This window comes from Drosophila obscura, unplaced genomic scaffold, assembly GCF_018151105.1.
Source record: "Drosophila obscura isolate BZ-5 IFL unplaced genomic scaffold, ASM1815110v1 contig_192, whole genome shotgun sequence".
Taxonomy (NCBI): Eukaryota; Metazoa; Arthropoda; class Insecta; order Diptera; family Drosophilidae; genus Drosophila; species Drosophila obscura.
The window spans coordinates 3,488,286-3,508,845 of record NW_024542781.1 but is presented as its reverse complement, the minus strand read 5'-3'; the positions used below and the strand labels follow the sequence as shown (position 1 = coordinate 3,508,845).

Here is a 20,560-nt window from a genome sequence, read left to right as displayed (position 1 = left end):
GAAACCTTTTAGGAACTTGTCCATTGTAAAAATTAGATGCCACCTGTCGATTTGTTTACAAATTTGTCTTTGTATTTTAGAGCCGCCAATCCAAACATATCAAAAGCGCAACGTCTGTAGCTCGATACTATCATGATAGTCGCAAAACCGTCGATAGTAGCGGATAGCAGCAAAACATCGATACTATCGATAGTGCTCTTGTACGTACTACGTGTAATTATCGGTTGTAAAAATAAAAATAAAAATACACTACTAAGGCACAACCACTCACAATTCCAGAATAAAAAAAATTAGATGGCAAAGCAGCCCAGTTCGTTCGGCTAACAAACCTAACTAAATTCCAGCGTCAAATAGAGAGACGGCGAACTTTTCAATAGTGCCGTGCCTGTGACCGAGTCGAGTCGGGTTTCTGTGACCAGCCTGAAACACAGTCAGCCAGCCCATCGCAAGAGCAGAGCAAAGCTGCTCCATATATATAGAATAGGGAAATAACACAAAAACAACACCGAACAGCAATATTGAACGGCAGCCAAAATTAATATCTTCCTCGAAACAATCAGCCAGCTGGCTGCCTTTGCGACCAACAGCAAGAACATGCAGCTGCTAATATCATCGGTCTGCATGGCGCTGACCAGCGCCGTAATTGGCAATGCATATTTCCAGAAGCAGCAGTTCTATCCCGCTGTCGTCTACATCACCAAATCCAATGCATCCATGGCAGTGAGTAGAGCCCTGTCCCATAGCTGCCAGTGCACCGATTCTTAAAAGCCTCTTCATTCATTTCAGGTGATTTACATCCAGTTCTTTGTGATTGTTTTTATGTTTGGTAAACTGCTGCGCAAGGTGGGTGCGGTGCTGTAATGGGGGCGTGAACAACTATCAGTGATACTAAAATTCAAGAATTTAATTTGCAGATTTTCCTGGGAACGTTGCGTGCGGCCGAGTTTGAGCATTTGCTGGAGCGTTTCTGGTATGCACTCACCGAGACCTGTTTGGCATTCACCGTGTTCCGAGATGACTTCAATCCGCGTTTTGTGGCCCTCTTTACGGTGCTACTGTTTCTCAAATCATTCCATTGGCTGGCCGAGGAGCGCGTGGACTATGTAAGCTAAAACTCTAGATAGATGATAGTCCTCTAATTTCGTTTCTCTTTCAGATGGAACGCTCCCCAGTACTCGGCTGGCTGTTTCACATACGCGTCGGCAGCCTGTTGACCATGCTTGGTATCCTCGACTATGTGCTGCTGATACACGCCTACAATTCAACGTTGGTGCGAGGACCTACAGTGCAGCTGGTCTTTGGCTTCGAGTATGCAATCCTGCTGACGGTCATCGCCAGCACGGCCATTAAATATGTGCTGCATGCGGCGGAGATGCGCACGGACACGCCCTGGGAAAACAAGGCAGTGTTCCTACTGTACACGGAACTGGTGATTGGCCTGATCAAAGTTGTGCTCTATCTGCTGTTCGTGGTTATCATGGCCAAGATCTATGCCCTGCCGATGTTCGTGTTTCGGCCAATGTTCTTTACCATACGCAATTTCCGCAAGGCTCTCAACGATGTGATCATGTCCCGCCGGGCCATACGCAACATGAACACCCTGTATCCGGATGCAACGCCCGAGGAGCTGCGCCTGTCCGACAACATTTGCATCATCTGTCGCGAGGATATGGTCAATCACTCCAAGAAGCTGCCCTGTGGCCACATCTTCCACACCACCTGCCTGCGCTCGTGGTTCCAGCGCCAGCAGACCTGTCCCACATGTCGTCTCAACATTTTGCGCACACCGGCCGTCAACTCTGTGGCCATGCCCCGAGCAGCTGACGATGCTGCTGCAGCTGCTGCTGCTGCTGGTGGTGCAGCTGGGGCTAATGCTGCCGCAGGAGCTGGCGGCGCACAGCCGGCAGGAACCGAAGATCCCAATGCTGTTGCAGCTGCTGTCGCTGCAGCTGCGGCCGCTGGCCTGGACCTCGATGGGAATCTGGGACGAGCCAGGCGGCCAGGTGGCGGCAATGGGCCTGCCAGTTTCTCGGAACTCTTCGCCGAAGCCAGTGAGTTTTTGAGTTTCGCTCGCCCTCCCGTCTCGTTAGATTCGCTACAAAAAACGTTTCCCTTAGATCGCTTGCCGAATGGATTGCCCAACCTTGGCATACCTCGACCGCCGATTCCACCCATGCCCATGCTATCGCCATTTATGATGCCGCCGCACTTTGCCTACTTCACTCCACCACCCCTGCCACCGCCGCCCATGCCCCAGGACCTATCCAGACTCAGCGACGATGAGCTGCGCGCCATGGAGGGAGACCAGCGCAAGCATATCGAGCAGCGTCTCAAGGTAAGTTCTCCCTGAATGTTTTCCTTTATGTTCCATTGGGATTAACGCACTCTTGTTGCTATTTAGTTGCTAGGAAACATACATCTAATGCTGGACTCGGTGGGGATCATGATGAACCAGTACCAGGCATTGACGGCACGCTTGCAGCTAGCTGCGGGGCCCTCAACATCCACCCCAACTGCACCTCCAGCGACAGGTGATGCAACGGAAAGTCCTGCTGGTACAGCTGCTTCAGCTGCAGATGCACCTGAGTCTGCATCGTCGTCAGTGTATGACATGCCCAGTACCTCGGCGGCAGCTAGGAACCAGCAGGAAGACGCTCGCCAGCTAAAGACTGCTGCTGGACTGGGATCCGGAGTGGCCGTAGTCGCAGCTGGCAATGGGGCAGAGAGAGTGACTATTGAGGATCTGGGCGCTGACGAGGATGATGTACCCTCCACGGCCACAAAGACCCTCAGCCTGGGCAATGCCGAGGCAGAGGTCGATGAGAACTCCTCCAAATTGAATGAGTTGCGAGAGCGGCGCTTGAAGTTCTTGCAGGAAACTAACAAATCGGCAAACGGCAGCGAAAAGACGACAACTGATTAGAGAGATTCCCAGGGGAACTGAACTCAAAACGAACAGCAGCAGCAACGGCAGCAAGCGGCAGGCAACAGCAGCAGCAGCAGCGAAAACATGCAGATCAGATCACAGCACCTCCAGTCTGCCCCCAATGCCATCCACCAAAACGAAACATATTTTATATATTCAATCGGATGGGATATACATATATCGATTTTGTTATTTCGTACGCTCTGCCCCCTTTTCTGTGTGCTCTTCTTCCTTGGAACCTCTTGTTTCGACTCTGTTATTTTGTATGGCTTGCGATTTGGAAATATAAATATAATGACTACGACGACTATGATGCCCACACCCCCCTCCAAACACACACACCCTACCCCTCTACCCGTATCCCCACGCAGGCACATGTGGAACGAGAAGGATGGATGGATTGAGATCTTATTGTAGCGCTGTGCAGCGTCCAAAATTCAATATGTAGCAATACTATATATTGTGTAAAAACTATTTTAGAGATGGGAAAACTGATGATTTGTATTTAATATTACTATATGTGTATAATTAATGTGAAATATAATTAAAAACGAAACGTGAATTGAGGATGGGCGTTACGATTACCGATAAATATATATCTACTATATATATATAGAAAACTACTACTATTATTTAGGTACAAACTAAGTGAAAAAAATAAATTAAATGACACGCACACGCACGACACTGGCACGACACACTACACATAGATAACAACAGTCGACCGTCTGGCTCCGCGGGTATGAAAGATCTGCATTTGCACATTGCCGCATCAAATTCTCGACTCCAGCTCCCGGAACTCGCCAGGATCGGTGAACCGCACGGTCAGTATGTAGAACATCGTTGGAAATGGCACAAGACACAGGAAGGCATAGTGATAGTTGAGCGAGGATATTCCATAGGCCAACAAAAGCCAATGAACAGCTGCAAGTACAAATTATATGGAATATTTAAATAGTTTTAGTTCGAGTGTATCGCTACGATTGGCTTACATATGATGACCACATTCTTCAGTTCCCACACTGAGGAGCAGACGAGTGCCTTCAGGGTTTGATCCAGCTTAAGGGAATAGTGTATGGCATTGGCCACCATCGAAATGGCCACGCTCAGATACGGAAACGAGTAGTCTGTAAAACAATAATATTTAGTCTGGTTGTTCGCTCGGTTAAACTAGTCCATATACACTCACAAATCAAGCCACAGCCCAGGGCATGGACGAAGGTGAGCAACGGCAGGAAGTAGAGGGCCGAGTAAATGGGCGCCTTGCTTTTGCCACGCACATCCAACAGTTTGCAGACTGCGGGGCGTATGAGAAACATGTTCACCAGACACATAAAGTAAAAGACCAGCACAATAGTTTGCCTGCACGATAAAACGGAAACATATATAGTATATACGCGAGTACATAGCTTTTAGAGCGTGTGTACATACAGCGGATAGACAGCCTCTTGGGTGCAGTAGACGCGGGCCTCATAGTTGGGAGTAGGGTTGTAGAGCCACGTATACCAATCTGATAGCTTCCTTACCTCGCACGCATACAGACGGAACTCCCATACCGGTGATATGAAAAGCGTGGCCAAAATGGCAGAAAGGGCTATTTCCACAAACGCGCTGGCAGTTAGGATTAGCTGCTTCCGGGAAAACCTGAAATTGCCATGGATTATAGCTGCTACAAGGGCCCATTTCCCACTCCTATCCGTAGGGGTGTGTGCTCACTTGCGGTCCTTGGCATCCATGTCAATGAAGAAGCAATGCATCATGAGCGGCAGCATCGTCATAAAGCCCAGATATAGCCACGAATATGTGCTCAATTCGTCGCGACATGGCGAACAGGCATAGCTCTCGTTCACCTATAAAGCGGCCGCAAAACATAAAGTAACTGCAAGGAGTACAGGGCTACAAGATTGCGAATATACCCGTGATCCTCGGGGACAAACCCCGCAGAGGCTCCAAGTGTCATTATCAAGCAGCGATCGTCCACAGTAGGCCCCCGGGCAACGTTCCAAAGCGTCGTACATTTTTACAGAACCACCAGGTTCGCACAAAAAATAAACAAAGCCTCTTGCCTATGTGTGTCCTCTGTGTGTGCATTCGTGTGTATGTTTGGCGTTGGTATGAGTGGATTCAGTGTGACCGGGAGAATATCAATAAAATATACTGTAATATAACAGCACAGAATATATGTAGATATCGTGTAATATGTAGATGTCATATTTACGGAATACAACACTTGAAAGAAGTGAACTTACTTCGCGGTTGCCAACACTTCTGAAAAGCACTTATTGAACTAGTTCAGTTCAAACTAGTTCAGACCTGAACTGCACAACTCTAGCAAAGAAAATAAATAAAATATAGTAATCTAACGAAATATTGCACTTGCAATGCAACTAAACTAGTTGTGGGAGGATCAGCGCCCTTCAACCAACGCCAAACACATCCAGAGCACTGGCAAGTACTCTCGAATAAAGCAACACCAAAGCAGACGCCATTTTGTCTATTGGCCGGCTGATTTGTAAGCTTAGAGGGGCCAGAAAAAAATTCGCAAAAAGTAGTTTCTAAACATTTCGAGTGTGCAACTATGAAATTCTAAGACCCAAATTTAACTGTAAGATATACACACCCAAATTGTGCAAGAGTAGTAACAATTGGGACGCAAAGTGAATAGGAAAAAATGGGTGAGTTGTGTGACTCTTCTGACTCGCTCGCTCGATTCGCAAATAAATATATGTGGCCTGTGTGGTGTGTGTGTGTATATATTGTGAATATGAAAAACGGGAAAACGAATGAAAAACAATGAAAATTGAGTGATGTGATCTCCGGACAATGTGCTGGACTCCAAAAGTGAAATAATGATTTATTTATTGGGATTACATGCATGGTGGTGTCTCCGCCCCAGCAACGTTCTACCACCAGCAGACCAGCAGCAGCCCCCATAGTCGTCGTCGGTCCGATGGGCAGCAGAACATATTAATATTATTTTGTATCTTTGCACAGTTGTCGCGCAGAGCGAGCCTAGCCTAGAACCAACAAATGGTGCGGCCGAGGGGCACGTAAACTTGCAAAATCTTTGTGCGTAGTTATTTTCACCAACCACCCCCCACCCACCGACCGACATTCCTCATAAGGATGTAGATGTAGCCGGGTGAGAGTAGTGTTAGGGTAGGGGGGGTGGGTGGTGGTGTGTGCGGGTAGGGAGTGTGGAATAGGACAGCGACGTGATGTAATTTTCGGGAGAAAAAATGTTCTTTGTTTGCCTAAAAACACACAAAAAAACAATAAATAAATAAGAACCAGAGAGGGAGAGAGACAGAGAGTGAGAGGAAGAGAGCAGCGTAAAACAAAAACAACATTAAATTAAATTCACTCACACACCCAAACACATTTCCGCAGCGGCTGATTCGGCGGTGCGTGGTGTGTGTGTGAGTGAGCGAGCGGTGAGCGACCGACACCGACTAAGCGAGCGAGCTAGCTATAGAGAGGGAGAGCATTATTTGTGTGCTTTTGGAGCATTATTTGGCGCTTGCTCCACGCTCCCGTCTTTTAAATAATATTGATTTTTCATATTCCAACCCAAAAGGCTCTCGTACCCACTGCACTCACACAATCATGTGCACATATACAGATACAGATACACGCTGGTGCGTGCGCGAGTGTTGATTGCATGTGTGTGTGCGTGTTCGTGTGTGCTTTTTCGGTCTCCCTCGTGCGCCTGTATTTATTTGCTTCTTTCTTCTTTTTTGTACTTCGTTGCAGTTTATAGATTTTTGCAAATTGTGACCGCTGCCGTGAAGGAATATGTAAACTAAACGCAACGCGCCGCGAAAAGCAGTGCAAACCACACGAACACGAGCGCGCACGGGGCAATAGCTCTTATTGGAGCAGGACAATAAGAAAAGAAGACGAGCCCATCCGCCCGCAGCGCAGCTCGCAGCCGTGACCGATCCCGGGGTCGCCCACAAATTGTCTCGACCAACAGTGCCTCAAATTGCTAATCAGACAACAGGCAACACAGAAACGGAAACGGAAATAGAACCCAGGACTGCCATAGACAACCAAAAGCCAAATAGCCGCCCAGTGCAGACTGCAGTAGGATTACAATCACCACTAGGACTAGAGCTCTCCCCAGTTTTCCCCCCGCTCAACCCCGTTCCACGCCCTACCCACGACGACGACAACGACGGCGCTGCTAAGGCAGCCACAACGCAACAAGAACAACCATAATGACGTTCGATACGCGCAGGCAAACCACTGGACAGCCGACCAGCAGCAGCAGCACCACCAACACCACCACTACCAGCACCACAACTACAACAGCAACCACCACTACGAGTCCAGCTCAGGGTACCATGTCGGGAATGGGGACAACAGTAGGAGCAGGCACGGGAACCGGAACTGTCACTGGCTCAGGCACTGTCACAGTCACGACATCGAGCATGCCGAGCAGTGCGGGAAGCAGTGCCGGAGGTGGTAGCTCTGCCGGAGGTGGCATAGACAGCATCAGCAGCGGCGGCGGCGGCGTCGGAGGAGGCAACAATCAGGAGCAAACGCCGTCCAGCACAAGTGCAGACGCTGACAATGTGGTCGGATCGTCGTCGGTCAGCAGTGTGGAAAGCATTGTCACAATAGTGTAAGTGGGCGTGTCCGGAGGAGCTTTGCGTGATTGCTCCCAATTAGCGGAAAAAGGAAGGAACGAACGAGGAGAGGTTTAGTGCGTAGTTTATTGCACTTAATTAGGGCAGAAGTAGAAGTAGAAGCAGACAGCAGCAGCAGCAAAAGTACTTTTAGTATTTCGCGTATTTGCGTTTCGCATTCCCCCCTGCCCATCCATTGCCTAACTTCAGGCCTCGTTCTCTGTTTACTTTTGCGCAGCATTCCCATCCCCGTGTGCATTCGCTATTTGTCTAGGGTTGGGCTCACACCACAAAAACTCTGTGAATAATAAATTCATTAAAATATGCTCTCTCTCGAGCGAATTAATAGGTAAATGCTAATAGACGGAATGTAATACTGCACACACCTGTATGCTTGTCCGTTTTCCGTTGTCCGTCATCCGATCTAAACAAACAGCTTCTTATGCCAAACAAATGTTTCCGTTCGTGCTCACAGCCAGCACTCGTGTCGGTGTCAGCGAACACATCCATAAAGTGTTATCTCGAATCATAAACAAAGGGCGAAGCAACGAACAATAATATGTAATTATGTTTGTGCAAAGGAAAGGTCTCCTCCCTCTACTTTTCCCATACGATAGTCAGCAAACTATTTTTAAACTTGTCCAATCGTTCGTTCCTTTTGAGAGTGAGAGAGGGAGATATTCAATCTTATCAGCTGTTTTTTGTTGATTAAATGAAGCCAAAAGCGTCGTACATAATTTGTTTTGTTGGTTTTCTCGTCTCCAGGCCACCAGAGAAGCTGATATCATCGTTTCCCACAACCAAACTGCGATCGCTTACCCAAAAGATATCCAATCCCCGATGGGTGGTGCCCGTTCTGCCCGAGCAGGAGCTGGAGGTGCTCCTAAATGCGGCCATTGAGCTGACCCTGGCCGGTAAGTCACACACATATCCCGTGGCCGGAGGATTTAATTGGCAATATATTGATATCGATTTTCGATCGATTCATTTCCCCAGGTGTGGATCATGACTGCGAGCCGTGTGTGGAGTTCTATCGGAATGGGCTGAGCACTTCGTTTGCCAAGATCCTAACCGATGAGGCTGTCAACTCGTGGAAGTACAACATCCATCATTGCATCCTGGTGTCCTGCGGCAAGCTGTTGCATCTCATTGCCATACACATGCAGCGTGACAATCCCTACCTGCTCGATCTGCTGGCCATTGTGTTCGATCCGGAGAACAAGTTCAATGCCTTCAATGCGGCCCGCCAGCCGGAATGCTTTGCGACGCCCGACTGCATCTGGGGACAGCTGGACAGCAACAAGATGTACGCGAGGCCGCCGCAAGAGCCGAGGAGTGCACGCGGGTGGCTAGTGGATCTCATTAATCGCTTCGGACAGCTGGGTGGCTTCGACAATCTGCTCGAGCGATTCAACAAGGGCCTGGAGCTGCTAAAGCGTAACCAAAACAAGGTGCCCACCATCAAGAGTGGCTGCAGCTCCTCGTCCAGCGAGGGTGGCGGCGGCGGCGAGGATGGCGGGCAGGACAATCGTTTAACTCTGGCCTTGATACACAGCCTTCTGCGGCCGTTTGGCCAGTGCCACGAGCTCCTGACACCCGCCACTATTGCCAAGTACTTTATGCCCACTTGGAATGTGGTCCTCGATCTGCTGGACAGCTTCACCGACGAGGAACTGAAGCGCGAGGTTAAGCCTGAGGGGCGCAACGACTACATCAATGGGATTGTTAAGTCCGCTCGTTTCCTGGCCAGTCGACTGTCTGGCCAGGAGGAGCTGATACGCGATCTGGAGATGTTCCGCCTGAAGATGATTCTACGCCTGCTGCAGGTCTCCAGTTTCAATGGTAAAATGAATGCTCTGAACGAGATCAATAAAGTTCTGTCCTCGGTGGCCTACTACTCGCATCGCTCTCAACCACTGCCACACTCGCTGCCCGAGGACGAGATGGACTGGCTGACGGCGGAGCGCATGGCCCAGTGGATCAAGGCGTCCGATGTCCTTGGCATTGTACTCAAAGACTCGCTCCATCAGCCGCAGTATGTGGAAAAGCTAGAGAAAATCATACGCTTCCTGATCAAAGAGCAGGCCCTAACGCTGGACGATCTGGATGCCGTGTGGCGTGCCCAGGCGGGCAAGCACGAGGCCATCGTTAAGAATGTGCACGATCTGTTGGCCAAACTGGCCTGGGATTTCACGCCCGAGCAGCTGGATCATCTCTTCGAGGCGTTTCAGGTGAGTCTCAAGCGAAATTTATCCATTGGGATTCGGATTTTCAAATTTTTGTTGTGTTTTTGTTTGTTTTTAATTGCAGGCCAGCATGACGACGGCCAACAAGCGGCAGCGAGAGCGTCTGCTGGAGCTTATTCGTCGCTTGGCCGAAGACGATAAGAACGGTGTGATGGCCCAGAAGGTGCTGAAGCTGTTCTGGACGCTGGCCCACAGCCAGGAGGTGCCGCCGGAGGTGCTCGACCAGGCCTTGGGGGCGCATGTCAAGATCCTCGACTACAGCTGCTCGCAGGAACGCGATGCCCAGAAAACCATTTGGCTGGACAAGTGTGTGGGCGAGCTAAAGGCTGGCGATTCGTGGGTGCTTCCCGCCCTCCGCCTGATCCGAGATATCTGCTGCCTGTACGATACGACGCCAAACCATGCGCCGCGCACACAGACGTCCACCAATCGGCAGCAGGTGATCGAGCGGCTGCAGAATGACTACTCGTTGGTCATTCTGGTCACCAACAGCCTCACCGCCTACATGGAGAAGGTGCGCCAGCTGACGGCCGAGACGCCTGGCCTGGAGCCCACCGCGATATTGATTGACAATCGGTTTCCGCATCAGGCGCAAATCTCCGAGCGCCTCGAGTTCCTCAAGTTCCTGCTGAAGGACGGGCAGCTCTGGCTGTGCGCCGATCAGGCGAAACAGATCTGGCACTGTCTGGCGGTGAACGCGGTGTTTGCTTCGGATCGCGAGGAGTGTTTCCGCTGGTTCGGTAAACTGATGGGCGAGGAGCCGGATCTGGATCCGGGCATCAACAAAGACTTCTTCGAGAACAACATCCTGCAGCTGGATCCGCATCTGCTCACCGAGAGCGGCATTAAGTGCTTTGAGCGGTTCTTCAAGGCCGTCAACTCGAAGGAGGACAAGCTGAAGGCCATCCATCGGGGCTACATACTGGACAACGAGGATCTCATTGGCAAGGACTATCTGTGGCGCGTGATAACCACCGGCGGGGAGGAGATTGCCAGCAAAGCCATCGATCTCCTGAAGGAAGTCTCCACCGCACTGGGTCCCCGACTGTTGGAGAACATTTCCGAGTTCCATGAGATGTTCATCGGCGAGTGCTGCTCCCGGCTGCGCACCCACTATGGCAACATTCTGATCCTGGGCAACACGCAGCTGCAGGAGGCGGAGGAGAACGATCCCAACAACCAGGCGGACAATTCGAACGACTCGAAGGACACAAAGATGCGGTTCATCGAGGCCGAGAAAATGTGCCGGATCATCAAGGTGCTGCAGGAGTATATCAAGGAGTGCGATCGCTCGTTCAGCGGGGATCGCATCCACCTGCCCCTCAGTCGTGTGACGCGTGGCAAGAACACCAGCCTGTACATCCGGTTCCAGAATCCCGGGCGACAGATCGACGACCTCGAGATTGTGACGCACAGCAACGAGACGGTAGCGGCCTTCAAGCGGAATCTACTGAAGCGCATCAAGGGCCCCTCCACCACCAACATCAAGGTGGATCTGTTCTACACCAACGGGGAGATGATCGAAGTCTCCGACGAGATCAATCCCCTCTACCAGTACAATATACGCGACAAGATGATCCTCACCGCCAAACTCACGCCCGTTGGCACTGGGCTGCTCGCCAGCAGCCCGGACTCCTCCAGCGACTCGAGCACCGGCTCCCCCCCACGGCCCTGCCCCGACATGCAGCGCGTGGAGTCCGAGAGCACCCTCCCGGGGGTGATTATCTCGCAAAACTATCAGTACACGGAGTTCTTTCTGAAGCTCTACCAGCTGGGCAGTGAACTGGAGCACGGTCGCCTGCGGGACAGTGCCAAGGTGTTGCTGCATCTACTACCCTGCGACAGGCAGACCATGAGGCAGCTTCAACTGATGTGTCGGGTGCCCAAGTGTGCCCCAGAGAAGGCGCCAGTCGCTAAGGATGTGGACGCGGCAGATGAAGAGAGGGCAGGCGAGACTGATGGTGGGGTAAGTGCTCACAGATGGATCTCTACTCCAATTCTCCTACTCTACGGACTCTATTCTGAATTCCCACTCCTTTTTCCAGCAGGAGAGCTGTATGCCCGAACAGATGTTCCTGCATCCCACGCCCGCCCAGGTGCTGTACAATCTCAGTGTGCTGCATGGCCTGCTGATACCCGCCCTGGAGCCGCTGGGAGAGTCGGCGCTGCAGGTACAATCCGCCTGGATGCACTCGGGATGCGCCCACTTTGTGCTGGAGCTGCTGACCAAGAATAACTTTCTGCCCAGCGCCGATATGCACACGAAGCGTGCGTCCTTCCAGTGCGTGCTGCGGCTGGCCAAACTGTTCCTCTACATTGTCGGGAGCGTGTTGTCGCGCGTGGGCGATGAGCCGATGATCTGCGACTATGATAATGGTGCCCGATCACAGGTGGACATACTCAAGCAGAACTTTTCGACCACACCGAACAGTTCGCAGGGCACGCTGCGGGCCATTTCGGCCAAGCTGGCGGTGATGCTGGCCCGGGAGATGCTCTCCGCCAGCCAGGAGGGCGAACGGTGTAGGGCGCTCTTCAGTTCCACGCTGCAGTGGTCCTGTCCGGACATCTCCACCATTAAGGCGGTGGTACAGCTGGCCTGGGCCTCCTCATGCGGAAATCTGCAGGCTCTAGGCAGCAGCAGCAACAGCAACGGCTGCGACTTTGAGGATGAGGTGATCGTGCCGGACAGCCAGGACTTTAGCATGTGCAAGGAGGCCCTCGAAGTGCTCACTATCTCGTTCATTCTCAATCCGAGCGCCAATGAGGCGCTCAGTGGCGATGCGAATTGGGCGAAATTCATTACCTCCATTGTACTGAAGAATCCCCTGCGGCACGTGCGACAGGTGGCCTCCGAGCAGCTATTCCTCGCCTCCACCTACTGTGCCGGCGACCGACGTCCGTTTATCTATATGGTGAATCTGCTGGTGAGCGCCCTGAAGACGCTGGTGCCCCAGTACGAGGCCACCTGCTCCGAGTTCTTTTCCGTGCTGTGTCGCACTTTGTCCTACGGCTGCATCTACAACTGGCCCCTGCAGATTGGCGAGGATCTGCTGGGGGACGAGATTAAGTGGCTGCAGAAGATACGCGAAAATGTTAAGGCCACGGGGGACACGCAGGTGCACGAGGAGCTGCTCGAGGGACATCTGTGTCTGGCCAAGGAGCTGATGTTCTTCCTGGTGCCCGATTCGAAGGCCCAGCTCAACGAACTGATACACGAGCTGATCGATGACTTTCTGTTTACGGCATCGCGTGAGTATCTGCATTTACGGCGACACGGCACCCTCAGGCAGGACACCGTACCACCGCCCGTCTGCCGTAGTCCGCACACAATAGCCGCCGCATGCGATCTCCTCATAGCCCTGTGCCAGCTCTGTGTTCCTAATATGAAGCTACTCACCAATACACTCATTGATTTCGTCTGCACGGGTGAGTATATCGATCCAATTCCTCCTCCTATGGATCCCCTGCATCATTACTTTACTCACAATTTTTTGTTGTTTGTTGTTTTGTTGTGGCAGACACTGATCCGCTGCGGGAATGGGACTATTTGCCGCCGGTGGGCGCCAGGCCCAGCAAAGGTTTCTGTGGTCTGAAAAATGCTGGAGCCACCTGCTACATGAACTCGGTGCTGCAGCAGCTGTATATGGTGCCGGCTGTGCGTGTGGGCATACTCAAGGCCCATGGGGCGGCCACCAACGATGGCGAGGATTTCAGCGGTGATTCGGAGATGACAACTGCTAGCCTGGGAGCGGCCCTCTTTTCGGGCCCCTCAGCGGCGATTGTCTCGTTCTCGGCCGCACTCGCTGGTGAGGATGAGTCGACGTCCATGCGCAAGAATTACCATGTGGTAATCCTGAAGCATGTCCAGGCCATATTCGCCCATCTCGGCCACAGTGCACTGCAGTTCTATGTGCCACGCGGTCTCTGGACGCATTTCAAGTGAGAATAAGAGAATATGCCAGGAGTACATACATACATATGTCTACAAACTAAATTTCTGTCGTTTTGTAGGTTGCAAGGCGAGCCAGTGAATCTGCGCGAACAGCAGGATGCCGTGGAGTTCTTCATGTCACTGTTCGAGAGCCTCGACGAGGGCCTGAAGGCATTGGGTCAGCCGCAGCTGATGAATGCCACGCTGGGTGGATCGTTCAGCGATCAGAAGATATGTCAAGAGTGTCCGCATCGCTACTCCAAAGAGGAACCATTTAGTGTATTTAGTGTCGATATTAGGAATCATAGCTCATTAACCGAATCTCTGGAGCAGTACGTCAAGGGGGAGCTGCTCGAGGGAGCCGATGCATACCATTGTGATAAATGTGATAAAAAAGTAACGAAAACGAATAGTCCTGCAGTCCTATCCTGTCCCTGTGCTGTGGCCACATTTACTACATATTCTTCTCTCTCTCTTTCTTTGCGTGTGTGTGTGTGTGTGACTACAGGTAGTTACCGTTAAGCGGCTATGTGTGAAGAAGCTGCCACCCGTGTTAGCCATACAATTGAAGCGCTTTGAATACGACTACGAGCGCGTCTGTGCGATTAAGTTTAATGATTATTTTGAATTTCCTCGTATCCTGGATATGGAGCCCTACACAGGTTAGTTGAGTGCATGCTTTAGCATCCACAGTGATTATGTACTCTTAAACCATTTATCTATCTTTCTCTCTCCGTTGTGAATGCAGTTTCTGGCCTAGCTAAGCTCGAGGGCGAAGTGGTGGAGGTGGGTGATAATTGTCAAACAAATGTTGAAACAACAAAATACGAACTGACGGGCATAGTGGTGCACAGCGGCCAGGCATCCGGGGGCCATTACTTCAGCTACATACTCTCCAAGTGAGTTACAATCTCTATTCTCCATTCTGCCTGCCCTCGAATCATTCTTCTTTATGCTCCTCTTCTTTTATAGAAACCCAGCGAATGGCAAATGCCAATGGTACAAGTTTGACGATGGCGAGGTAACTGAATGCAAAATGCACGAGGATGAGGAAATGAAGGCTCAATGCTTTGGCGGCGACTACATGGGCGAGATCTATGACAACAATCTAAAGCGGATGCAATATCGACGTCAGAAGCGCTGGTGGAATGCCTACATGCTGTTCTACACCCGCTGCGATCAGACTCCGGTGCCGTTCGAGCCGAGCGTCGAGCAATTGTCGCTCACCGAAAGCCGGAATATGGTGTTGCCACTGCCTAAGCCCATCGAGAGGAGCGTTAGGTGAGTGTTTCACAGTTTTATATACTAATCCTCATTGTGCTAATCATTTATCTAATCCTTTTTTTGCAGACACCAAAACATACGGTTTCTGCATTCACGTAGCATTTTCTCCGTGGAGTTTTTCAATTTTATCAAAAAGCTTGTCAGCTGTAATATACCTTCGGCAAGGAGCGATAAGATTGTGAGTTTTCTAAGCATTCGAAATCGATTCCATTTCCTCTAAATAATTCTGTTCTTTCCTATCTAGACACCCGCTGCTGAGGAGCTATCTCTCTTGGGCGTCCAATTGGCATCGCAGTTTCTGTTCCACACCGGTTTCCGCACGAAGAAGTCGCTACGTGGCCCCGTCATTGAATGGTGAGTGAATTGAGGGAGTTGTGGCTTGTGCTGAAGGGATTTACTTATCTATTGGAATGCATCATTTTGTGATTTTGCGCGGGTGACAGGTACGATACGCTTTCACATCACATACGTTCCTCGGCGCTGGTGCGCAAATGGTTTGCCAATCATGCCCTGCTCTCGCCTCCGTCGCGTCTCGGGGAATACATACTGATGGCCCCATCGCCGGAGGTGCGCGCCGTGTTTGTCAAGTTGGTTGTGTTCTTCTGCCATTTCGCCATTAACGATGAGCCACTGATTGGCTACGAGGGCAGCAATCTGTGCGAACAGGTGCTCATCAGTGTGCTGCGCCTGCTAAAGTCCGAGGCGGCCGACTATGGCAAGCACTTGCCCCACTATTTCAGTTTGTTCAGCATGTACGTGGGCCTGGGTACGCGCGAAAAGCAGCAGCTACTGAAGGTACGCACGAATTCGCGATTATAGCGATTATCGATCTTAAATGCTTTCCATTGGTTACATGCAGCTCAATGTGCCGCTGCAGTTCATGCTGGTGGCACTGGACGATGGGCCTGGTCCGTCCATCAAGTACCAGTATCCGGAGTTCAGCAAACTCCATCAAGTGGTGTCGCATCTGGTGCGTTGCAGCGATGTGAGCGACAAGTGCCAGAGCTCCAATCAGACGGGCAGTCCCCAGCCCAATCCACTGCCCAATCCCTTCAAGGACTCCACTGTGGCCCACGAAGAGCTAACGCCGCTGTCCAGCGAGTGCATGGACCTTCTCTTCAACAGAACAGGGTAAGGTCGAAGATCTTTGCCATAACGAATCCAAAATTTCAATCTCATTGTTCTTCAGATACATCAAGAAGGTCATCGAGGACACAAACGTGGGCGATGAGGGTCTGAAGCTGCTCCAGTACTGCAGTTGGGAGAATCCGCACTTCTCGCGGGCCGTCCTCACCGAACTGCTGTGGCAGTGTGGCTTCGCTTACTGCCACGATATGCGCCACCACACGGATCTGCTGCTGAACATCCTGCTGATCGACGACTCGTGGCAGCACCATCGCATCCACAATGCCCTCAATGGCGTGGCCGAGGAACGGGAGGGTCTGCTGGACACGATACAGAGGGCGAAGACGCACTATCAGAAGCGCGCGTATCAAATCATCAAATGCCTGACGCAGCTCTTCCACAAGTCACCGATTGCCCTGCAGATGCTGAACACAAATCCGACCATCACACGGCACTGGAGCATCGCAGTGGAGTGGCTGCAGGACGAGCTGGAGCGGCAGCGGGGCATCGGGTGTCAGTACAACTCGTACTCGTGGTCGCCGCCAGCACAGAGCAACGACAACACCAATGGCTACATGCTGGAGCGATCGCAGTCGGCGAAGAGCACCTGGAACATGGCCTACGAGCTATGCCCGGAGGAGGTAGGCGAGAAGACGGTGAGGATTACTCCATGAAATTATATGTCGCCTTAAACTTGACATTTTTCTAACGAGTTCGCTCTTTGACAGGATCAGGACGAGAATAACGAATCCGATTTGGACTCTAATCTGGATGAGAACAAGCAGGAGGCGGGTCAGCAGCAGCAGCAGCCCACGACTGTACAGACAGAGTCCGGTACGACCGCCACTGATCCGACGCCAGAGAACAAGCCGAATGCCATAATCAACAGTGACCCATCTACGTGGCCGACTCGCATCGAGACCAATCCCATTCCGCGTCTGTCACGCCAGCTCTTTGGGGCCTACACATCGACGGGCGGCAGCAGTCCCTTTGGAACAGTGGCTCCCACTGTCATCAGCTCCGCCACCACCATCAACACTGGGGGAACCACTGGCGGCACCACTGGAGGCGGCACGACGACTGGCAGCGGGGCGAACAGCGAAACGGAGAGCAGTGCCCAGGAGACGACCACAGTGGATACCACAGCGAACATAAACGGGCTGACCAACAGTCTGGATCACATGGAGATATCATCAGTGAAGAAGGTACGCGAAACTGGCGGGGAGGATGGCTAGAGATAGCCAAGTAGTGTGTCCCCCCACGTCCCCCATTCCCATGGATTGTCTCCTGCCAGACAGCAGCCCCACCATAAACAGAAACAGAAACACCAAAACATACACAGGACACAAAGGATACACTCGACACTCTCCCCATCAGCTACTTCTCTGACTATTTCCCGTCCTTTCTCTCTCTCTCTCTGTTTCTCTATGTTTATCCACACACACACACACATGGTCTAACTGTCTTCTAATTCTTCTCTATATATTTTTGTCACCCATTTGCGGTGTTTCATTGTTTGATTTGTGGTTGTTCCCTTTCGCCCCTTCAAACAAACACAAAAATCCGTGTCCGGTAACTGTAGGGCTTGCGCAATCGCACCACAGCCACGAAGGGGGGAAAGCTGCCACCAGTGATTTTTCCACATCATCATCATCATCAGCAGGTGACGAGTGCGGAGGTGCCACAACATCCGCAGCAGCAGCAACATCCGCAACAGAAACTGAAACTACAGTCACATCAACCACATCAACAACCACAACTCCAACTACAGCTACAACCCAAACAACAACAACAACTATTGCAACAACAACAACTACAACAACAACAGCAGCAACAGCAACAACAACTACGTGGTGATATTAGCAAGAATTCCTCCAGCCGCTTAATTTAATTTGCCGCCAAGTTAGTTTAGATTCGTTTGTTAGTTTGTGTTTAATCGAAACCCCCCACCCGAATCGAGCCACCCCCCACACACATTTTATGTTTAATATTCTGCTGCGGATGGTGTCCCATTCCGTGCCCCCACCATTTGCTTTTCTTTTATGTTCTGCCACTGCAAGCTTCCTCAAATCACCTCCCACAAACACAACACCGCCACAAGTCACAAACCACACAGATACTACATTCAAATAGGTCCAATATATAGATGATATATCAAAGATTATAGACCACACAGAGATGATGCATGATGCATGTGATTTAAAAACTAAACGACTTGCTAGTTCAGTACCAGACTTTAGAATGAAAGTATGTTGTAGCGTAGTAGTAGCAAGAAATTCGGAATTCAGCGTCCCATGTGTTCTATAATCTTTGATGCTAAACTAATCCCGTATCCGTTATACAATTACCTGTTTTGCTAACACACTCTAGAGTGAAGTTAAGTGCAATAATTACTGCTTACTTGGCACACATGCGCCGACACGCTGATGACGTAGCACCCTAGTAGAAAGTAGTGAATGCCCCACCCTCTGGTTAATCTCCATTGCTAATACATTCATTCCTCTTTGATTTCCACAGAAATATCGCAGGAAAGAAAGGACAAGAAAGCCAGAGGAAAATAATTATGAAACGGCAGAGGAGTCGTCGGCGCCTGAGACAACAGCAGTCCCAGAACTCCCAACTACAGAGGTCACAAAACCCAAGGCTGCAGCCGTCACAGGAGCAGCGGATACGGCAGCCACAATCAACAGCAGTAGCAGCAGCACGCCCACAATAGCGATAACAGCGCCCACGAGCAGCAGCGGCGGCACAGCGTCATAAACGGGAGCGGGGCTAGAGAAAAACTATATTTGAAAAGCAGAGATTTAAAAACGTTAGGAAATGAAAGAATTGAAAACCAAGAAAACCGAAGAGTTCTTTGCAATAAAACACATGTAATCGCAGTAATAACAACAGAGTAGCAAGAGAGCATCAACTTAGGAGGAGGAGCATCCGTAGCGTTAAGTGAACCAAAAGCAGCCTGACAATTCAAACGGTGCGGGTGTGTTATATTAGTGTGGAGCTCCCGCCGTTGAAAACGAGACTTAAGTGGGGTTAATATATATACGATCACACACACACACACAAACACACAATTATAGAGCGAAATGCGTAGATATTAACAGAACAAAACAGATTAAGGGCTGATGAAGCAGTGCATATATTACTCGTAATCGTCTGATCGATGCGAGAGTCCAGACACGCAGCGAAGCGCAGTGCAGATCAACGCGGAAGGAAGGTGTTTACTAGTTATCGAACTTATTAATTACCTTTCACCACAACAGCTACACAACAGATATAGATACTACAGATACTGCAGATACGATACAGACACACAAACACACCTTGAACACACACACAAAACAACACACGCGAGACATACATAAAAACAAAGAAAGAAATAAACAAGCAAAACACCCCACAACACACTCATAAATACTAAGATGCGTTAAGTTGCACGTTTACAGTACCATATAATTGTATTTATATAGTATATAAAATGATGTATTACGTATTGAAGCCGAGGCAACCCTTAAACCTTAATACTAATCCAAAACAAAAGAAAAGAAAAATCAAAAACAATAATAATGAATACATATAATAATAATAATAATTAAATTACAATACAGTCTAGGGGAAACAAAGCAAAATAAAACACCATGAAATCGGCTGATTGTAAGAAGAATTAGGGCAAGAAACCAAATTGCATCCATCGTACTCTCTCATACTCTCACTCTCGCCTGAAAACTGAAACTGAACACTGAACTCTGTTTCCATAATCATATTTCAATCGCGTAACTCAAGTAAAATGGGATGCTACTCGTAAAATAAATCAAAAATGAAAAAAAAAACAACAAAAAATCAGTATAAACTCAAGAGCAAAATGGACTAAACTAAAGCGAAACGAGCGTAAAGAAACAAAACAAAAACAAAAAACAACTTGATTCTGTTTATACTAAGTATAATATATATATATTTTTAATTGATTAGTGTTTTGTATTAAGTTAAGTGAAATTTGTTAAACATTTATTAAATTATTATGTTTTAAGTTGCAAAAAATAAAAGCGAAATGTAAGCAGACACACATCGCATTTCTCAGTTCTCGTCATCGTGTATTTGTTTATCGTACTCGTATTCGTTTACCCAACCCAGCATAAATCGAAAAATTATGTACGGAACTCTATTTTAAATTATGTATTCATAAACAAAATGCATGCTAAAAAGCACATTTAAGAAATGTGTGTGTTCGAGAAAACTGAATAAAACCGTATACATCCAAACCATTAAACTTTAACAAAATTGACAAAACAAATAAAACAATTTTTTTAAATACATAACCCCAAACTCTTGGTTCTTTAGATAAAACACCATTGGGGCACGTACGTCCTTGCTGCCATCGCTCCCACATCACATGTTGCATTGATGCTGGATTCGAACA

The 20,560-nt window shown here is 49.6% G+C and overlaps 3 protein-coding genes across 6 annotated transcripts; 2 read left to right on the top strand and 1 right to left on the bottom strand.

The window, feature by feature from the left end:
• The first annotated feature begins 202 nt into the window (after positions 1–202).
• LOC111065614 (E3 ubiquitin-protein ligase HRD1) lies at positions 203–3,230 on the top strand. Its single transcript, XM_022353863.2, has 6 exons — positions 203–720; positions 787–843; positions 915–1,103; positions 1,157–2,051; positions 2,118–2,335; positions 2,402–3,230. The coding sequence occupies exons 1-6, from the start codon at positions 595–597 to the stop codon at positions 2,921–2,923; spliced, it is 2,007 nt and encodes a 668-aa protein (XP_022209555.2). The 5' UTR covers positions 203–594; the 3' UTR covers positions 2,924–3,230.
• Positions 3,231–3,429: 199 nt separating this feature from the next.
• LOC111065615 (JNK1/MAPK8-associated membrane protein) lies at positions 3,430–5,078 on the bottom strand. The gene is made up of 6 exons (XM_022353864.2): positions 4,843–5,078; positions 4,643–4,776; positions 4,358–4,570; positions 4,116–4,288; positions 3,919–4,053; positions 3,430–3,850 (listed from the first exon to the last, which is right to left on the bottom strand). The coding sequence occupies exons 1-6, from the start codon at positions 4,942–4,944 to the stop codon at positions 3,699–3,701; spliced, it is 909 nt and encodes a 302-aa protein (XP_022209556.1). The 5' UTR covers positions 4,945–5,078; the 3' UTR covers positions 3,430–3,698.
• A 144-nt stretch (positions 5,079–5,222) lies between these two features.
• LOC111065612 (probable ubiquitin carboxyl-terminal hydrolase FAF) lies at positions 5,223–20,457 on the top strand. Of its 4 annotated transcripts, none has more exons than XM_022353861.2 (18): positions 5,223–5,601; positions 6,680–7,553; positions 8,323–8,471; positions 8,554–9,788; positions 9,868–11,769; positions 11,852–13,229; positions 13,322–13,742; positions 13,815–14,130; positions 14,243–14,396; positions 14,483–14,633; positions 14,707–15,015; positions 15,085–15,196; positions 15,263–15,372; positions 15,462–15,813; positions 15,878–16,149; positions 16,208–16,799; positions 16,878–17,348; positions 18,661–20,457. In XM_022353861.2, the coding sequence occupies exons 2-18, from the start codon at positions 7,147–7,149 to the stop codon at positions 18,901–18,903; spliced, it is 8,574 nt and encodes a 2,857-aa protein (XP_022209553.1). In that variant the 5' UTR covers positions 5,223–5,601; positions 6,680–7,146; the 3' UTR covers positions 18,904–20,457. The 4 variants fall into 4 exon arrangements, with proteins under 4 accessions (XP_022209553.1, XP_022209551.1, XP_022209552.1 ...); XM_022353859.2 differs by having other exon boundaries at positions 16,872–17,348; XM_022353860.2 differs by having other exon boundaries at positions 11,849–13,229.
• Positions 20,458–20,560: the final 103 nt, after the last annotated feature.

Coding starts and splice junctions, on each gene's coding strand:
- LOC111065615 (XM_022353864.2), bottom strand. CDS start 4,944: ATGTACGACGCTTTGGAACGTTGCCCGGGGGCCTACTGTGGACGATCG. Junction 4,289..4,357: donor CAAGAGGCTGTCTATCCGCT/GTATGTACACAC, acceptor TTTATCGTGCAG/GCAAACTATTGTGCTGGTCT. Junction 4,054..4,115: donor CCTGGGCTGTGGCTTGATTT/GTGAGTGTATAT, acceptor ATTGTTTTACAG/ACTACTCGTTTCCGTATCTG.
- LOC111065612 (XM_022353858.2), top strand. CDS start 7,147: ATGACGTTCGATACGCGCAGGCAAACCACTGGACAGCCGACCAGCAGC. Junction 15,016..15,084: donor CCCATCGAGAGGAGCGTTAG/GTGAGTGTTTCA, acceptor CTTTTTTTGCAG/ACACCAAAACATACGGTTTC. Junction 16,150..16,207: donor CTTCTCTTCAACAGAACAGG/GTAAGGTCGAAG, acceptor ATTGTTCTTCAG/ATACATCAAGAAGGTCATCG.
- LOC111065614 (XM_022353863.2), top strand. CDS start 595: ATGCAGCTGCTAATATCATCGGTCTGCATGGCGCTGACCAGCGCCGTA. Junction 2,052..2,117: donor GGAACTCTTCGCCGAAGCCA/GTGAGTTTTTGA, acceptor CGTTTCCCTTAG/ATCGCTTGCCGAATGGATTG. Junction 2,336..2,401: donor ATATCGAGCAGCGTCTCAAG/GTAAGTTCTCCC, acceptor GTTGCTATTTAG/TTGCTAGGAAACATACATCT.